This window comes from Cyanistes caeruleus, unplaced genomic scaffold, assembly GCF_971803275.1.
Source record: "Cyanistes caeruleus unplaced genomic scaffold, bCyaCae1.hap1.1 HAP1_SCAFFOLD_119, whole genome shotgun sequence".
Classification (NCBI taxonomy): Eukaryota; Metazoa; Chordata; class Aves; order Passeriformes; family Paridae; genus Cyanistes; species Cyanistes caeruleus.
In genome coordinates this window covers 476,491-481,925 of record NW_028255918.1, presented here as the reverse complement: position 1 = coordinate 481,925, position 5,435 = coordinate 476,491, and the positions used below count along the sequence as shown (strand labels likewise).

Genomic DNA, 5,435 nt, shown 5'->3' with positions numbered 1-5,435 from the left:
TCTAGGGGTGTCATTTTTAAGGATGAATTATTCAAAGGCAAAAGTTCTCTTCATCTGTCTCTGTGAGCTTCCCTGGAAACAGAAGTTTGCTCTTTGCCTCTCAAAAGGCCACAAATCTTCAACTATTACTTCTCTCTCTGTTTCAGTATCTCACAGCATCACAATCGCTTCACTATTTGCTCTAAATCCACCCTTTGAACACTCCATTCCTCCCAATATACTCTGTCATGAATTAAAGGAGCTCTTTTTCAGAACACTATTGTCCATCTCCATAGCTTTAACAGAAAAATATTTCAGCTTAATTAAAGCATCTCCTTATTCTCTCTTCCTCATCTAAAACTTAACTCTTTCCTTCACAGTCTTTGACGGTTTTATGATGTCTTCTTCATGTTGATTGTCTCTCTCTCTCTGTCTCTCTGGGAAAAAGGAGTAATCTGTACGTTTTATCCAGGTAGTAAGAGTTAAAGTCTTGGAAAGCTGCAGATGTTGATGGTGTCAGGTTTCAGTCCAGCAGCAGAAACTGCAAACCAAGCCAGGCCGGCCGGCTCCGTTTCTCCCCCCCCGCCCTCTGCGGCCTTGTCCGGCCTGGAGGGGGGAGGAGGCCGAGATAGAGCCTGTTACCTCGTCAGAAGCCAGAAACCAAAGAGAACAAGAGAGCCCTGGCTTTACATCTCAAGGTGGTGTTCACAAGTTGATCTCACTTTTCAATGGTCAAAACTGCTGTCAATTCTTAGAAATGACCAATAATTGGTCACAAGAAAAGACTCCCATCAGCCTCTCGCAGCTCCAACTTCCTCCCAGCTCCCAAAGCTATCTTAAAGGTAAAGTCACCCCATGACACACCTGTCTTCCAAAACGAAGACAGATGGGGAGTTTCTCCATCCTCCTTACCTTTGCAGGGCCGGTAGAGGTCTTGATTCCCCATGCTCTTTTTGTGGGGCTTTTTGTGTCTGTCCCCCTCCAATATGGGGGGCTCGAGTTGTGTCTGTGCCCCTCCGACTTAGGGGGACAGGGGATATTTGCTGCCCCCTTTCTGCTTCTGGGAAGCCTGTGCGGGCTCTTTGTCCCCCTCTGATTTGGGGGGTGCCAGTGTTGTCACCATCCTGGCAGCCCCCAACCACTCTTTGACCTTTTCCAGGCCAAGGGTGTTCTCTGTCCCGTTGCAATTTGCGGGGCTGGCACAGCCACAATTCCCCTCCTCTTTGGGGGGGCTGGCAGTCTCCCCTTCCCACTCGCACTTGGGGGCTACTCTGGGCTACATTAATCTCTTATTTTGGGGGGGCTGGGTATTTATCTCCCTTCAGTTTGGGGGGCCCAGGGATCGTCTCCATCCTCCTCCAGTTTTGAGGGGCCTGGGAGTAGTCTCTGCCTCTCACCGATTTGGGGGGGACTGGTGCAGGCTCCACCCCCCTCTGATTTTGAGGGACAACCTGGAGGAAAGGCATCAAAAGCTTGACAAAGGCTGAAGGGAACGCTCTGATTACCCCATTTGCCAAGAGGTTCCCTTAGCTGAAGTTGCTAACAAGGACCAGACTCGCCAGCCCACAGTGGGTTTCGGGTTGTTTTATTTCCTGGGCCCTCAGTCCTGCGTGGGACACGGGAACTGGGTGCTGCAGAGGCTGCACCAAGGCATCAGAAATGCCCGCCCAACACCCAAGGGTGGTAGAAGATCTGCTCCAGCACTGGCCGATCCATGGGGTGCTTGGACAAACACCAGCGGATCAGATGTTGGCACTCTGGGGAGAGAAGGCAGAAAACGGCGCTCACTTGCAGAAGGCTCCTGCCCAGCTGCTCCCTGCGCCTGCTGAAGCCGGGCCACGCTGCGTGTGCTCGGAGCTGCCCTGGGCGGGAGAGCGGCACGGCAGGACAAGCGTCCCCTCCTTCAGCCAAGCGTGCCACACCCAGCCTGCCACGGGCCACCTGCTGCAGCCGGCCCTTGAGGGCACATGGACATCCCGCGCAGCTGCGGGAGGGCCGGGCTGGGCTGCGCGGTGCCACCTGCCAAAGCCTGCCTTCTTCAGGCCACGTACCAACCTGGAGAGACCTCCTGCAGGAAGAAGAGGAGCTGCCCCAACACGATGTCACGCTCCTTCTCGAAGGGCAGGAACCCGCACACCATCTCAAACAGCAGCACGCCCAGGGACCAGATGGTCGCCCCATCGCCGTGGTAGCAGCGCAGGCCGATCCACTCGGGTGGGCAGTACGTGCGTGTTCCTAGGGGAGAAGGGCGGCGCTGCTCAGGCGCAGGCTGCTGCCTTCCAGAGCCTGGCGCCAGCCTCCTGCCAGAGGCAGGGGCGGCTGCTGTGGCCACAACTTCCCCCCAAGGCCTGCCTGCCTCCCCCTGACAATGGGCCAAAGCACAGAAACCATTCTGCAAGGCTGAGAAGGCCAGCGGAGCAGCCCAAGGCCTTGCGAGCCTGCCAAGCTGAGGCACCGGGGCCCGGCTTTTGCAGCCCCTTGCTGTCGGCAGGGCCAGCAGCCGGCTCCTGGGGCACAGCACCTGCCCCATGCCCCAGGGCAGCCGGCAGCCGGCTGAATGCCGCACTCCGCGGCCCAGGAGGGAATGGGGCCGTGCAGTGCCCGGCACTGGGAGCAGGACCTGCACTCTGGGCTCACCGGCAAACTGTGTGAAGGCCCGCTCCTGGAGGAAGGTGCCGCAACCGAAATCGATGAGCTTCAGGTCGCCAGTCTCCGGGTTCACGAGGAGGTTCTCTGGCTTGATGTCCCGGTGCAGGACGCCGCAGGTGGTGCAGTGCCATACGGCCTCCAGTACCTGCCAGAAAAGCCAGCGCGCTGCCTCCTCGCTCAGGAACTCTTGCTCCAGCAGGACATGCAAGAGATCCCGAGATTGCTCCGGATGCTCCATCACCAGCACAAAGCTGTCAGGCAGCTCGAACCAGTCGAGGAGCTGGATGATTCTGCGGCAACCAAAGCCCACCTTCTCCATCAGCACAATCTCCAGCGGAACACAGGTGCCGTCGGGCTGTGAGGACGAGACTATGCCTCCATCACAGGGCCTGATGCTCCCCTGTGGCTGCAATGCCCCTGCCCGGGATGCCCCAGTGCCGCCTTGGGCAGCCTCCCTGCTGCTTGGCATTCCTCCCGCCTGGGAGCTGATTGGGAGGTGGCCCCTGCCTGGACCCACCGCCGCTGTTTGGCATCCCCGGGCCCGCCGTGCTGGGCCTCGCACGCTGAGCCCACACCCGCTGCCCGCGGCCGTGTCCCACCCTTGGCCCCGGCCATATCCCTGCTTGCCACAGCCCGCTCTGTCCTGCTGTTCCCGCTCACTCACCAGCTCGTCCCACTGCAGGACCGTGTCCTGGGCCACGCACTTGATGGCCACCTGCAAGCCATGGAGAGAGGGGGGCTGAGCTCAAGCCTTGCCCTGCGCTGCCCCCGGCCCTCCTGCCATGCCCAGCCGTCCTGGCCACTTACCAGGCTCCCATCTGAGAGGCGGGTCCCTGAGAAAACGGTGCCAAAACCAACACTCCCCAGCTGCGGGCCCAGCTGGTACAGCTCCCACATCTCCTTCTTGTGCCCTGTGCCCAAGACTGAGCCATCAGCCTTGTGCCCAGGAACCCCCCGAGTGCCCGCCAGTGCAGCGGCCCCAGCCAGTGCTGGCCACCTTGCTCTGACCTGGTTCCCCCTGTGCGCCGGGCAGCGGCCACCGCCTTGCAGCCGTTGGGCTGGCGAGCGGCACAGCTGGGCCAGGGCAGGGCACAGAGGCGGCTGCAGGAGCCCGAGTGGAGCGGGGCAGGGCGGCACCGTTGCTGTCCCCGGTGTCCTGGGCTGGACTCTGCTCTTGTGGACGGCCAGGGCTACAGCCCGAGGCTTCGCACAGGGGGGTCCCAGGAGCAGCTGCAAAGCAGAGAGGTCTGGTTTGAAGCCCTGGCATCAGTGCCTTCTGCAAACAGCCAGCAACTATGCTGCCCTCAGGAGCCCTGGCCTGGCCTGGGAATGCCCCTCAAGAGCCCCATGGGAGCCTCAGACAATTCCTTAGATCTCACCTGCTGGTATGGAAACCTTGTTGGTAGTCGGTGGCTGTATGGGAGCAACTCCCTGGTCCCTAAGGAATTTTCTCCTCCACCAGGCACGGGCTGTTGCCAGCTGGCACATCCAGCACCGTGTCCTGGGAGCTGCGGTCCAGCAGCTGCTGGCTCCAGGACACTTGCTGCTCCTCCACCTGCTCCTGAGATGGCTCCCCTGGATCGGGCTGGGCTCCCACTTGGACCTGGGGGCTTTCCCTGGCCCTGTCAGTGGTCAGGGTTGCACCCATGTTCTTGAGGTCCAAGGGTCCAAGGGAGCTGGGAGACCTGTCCCTGGGCTCTGCACCTTCTGCAGGCTGACAGGTCTGGCTGAGCCTCTCCGAGGGATGGAGGCTGTCAGAGATAGCGGAGGCTCCTGGCACCATGGACATTCTCTGACAGCCTGAGCTTCTTGCATGGATGACAGGTCTTTTCTGCTGTGCCATCCTTGCAAGGGTTGAGGCTCTCCCAGGGATGATGAATCTTGCTGGGAGCAGCCTCCTGAAGGGATGGCGGCTTCTGGAGAAGCTGGGCGAGCCACAGCAGGGCACGTGGCCTCACTTCATCAGCTTCTCCAGTTCTTTCCACATCGCCTGCCACATCCCAAAGAAGAGCGGCACAAATGTCCCATTGTGTGCCCAGTGCTGGATCATCACTTCCTGCAGCTCTTGGGCCACTGCCATGCAGGGACTGCAGCTGCAGGAGCTCTCCAGAGGGCTTGCGGGAGCACCTGGCCGCTTGCGAGGGGTCGCCCGAGGCCTGGAGAACCTGGGAGCTGCAGGGGCTGCTTGGTTCCTCCATGAGCCTCTGGGCTTAACCCTGGGGCGCTTCCATCTCCTCCTCGTCTGCTGTCTCCGTGGTTTCCAGTGGCCAATGGCCCACCAGCCACAGCAACCAGCAGCAGGACAAGTGCAGGCATCAGGACGCCACCGTCACACATGGCTACGGCACGTCCCATGGTGACTGCACTGGCAGCTGCGGGGGCTGGCCCGGTTTATATAGGGCTGGCGTGGTGATGTCACAGTGCTGTGGCCAGCACAGCTGTGTGACATCATGGCCCTGCATCACCCCAGCGCTCAGCTCCTTTGTGACATCACGGCCCCACCCAATTCAGGGGTCACACAACCGGCTCATCCCTGAAGATGAACATGGCCGGGAAAAGCCTGGAAATAAGAACCGGAGCTCAGCCCCTTGCAATGAATCCTTCCCTGGAGCAAGTGGCAGCACATCAGGAAGAGTGCTGCTGCCACCTGTGTCAAGCCCCAGCTCCCAGAATGCTGCAGCTGCACCAACTTCAAACAACCACTACTCTGTGCTGGAGAAGATCCCCCAGAGACAAAGGGAGGAGAAGTTCTTCTGTCTCTGGGGAGATCTCCTTAAATGTCTGGCAAGGACTGCAAGAGTTTTTTC

General features: G+C 59.8%; 1 protein-coding gene across 1 annotated transcript; it reads right to left on the bottom strand.

The window, feature by feature from the left end:
- Nucleotides 1–1,632: 1,632 nt before the first annotated feature.
- LOC147646156 (serine/threonine-protein kinase pim-1-like) lies at nucleotides 1,633–4,965 on the bottom strand. Its single transcript, XM_086873879.1, has 6 exons — nucleotides 4,908–4,965; nucleotides 3,436–3,539; nucleotides 3,293–3,343; nucleotides 2,617–2,983; nucleotides 2,035–2,214; nucleotides 1,633–1,736 (listed from the first exon to the last, which is right to left on the bottom strand). Exons 1-6 carry the CDS (start codon nucleotides 4,963–4,965, stop codon nucleotides 1,633–1,635), a joined length of 864 nt encoding a protein of 287 aa, XP_086730005.1.
- Between the last annotated feature and the right edge of the window lie 470 nt (nucleotides 4,966–5,435).

Coding starts and splice junctions, on each gene's coding strand:
- LOC147646156 (XM_086873879.1), bottom strand. CDS start 4,965: ATGTGTGACGGTGGCGTCCTGATGCCTGCACTTGTCCTGCTGCTGGTT. Junction 3,344..3,435: donor GCCTCTCAGATGGGAGCCTG/GTAAGTGGCCAG, acceptor CATGGCTTGCAG/GTGGCCATCAAGTGCGTGGC. Junction 2,984..3,292: donor TCCTGCAGTGGGACGAGCTG/GTGAGTGAGCGG, acceptor TCGTCCTCACAG/CCCGACGGCACCTGTGTTCC.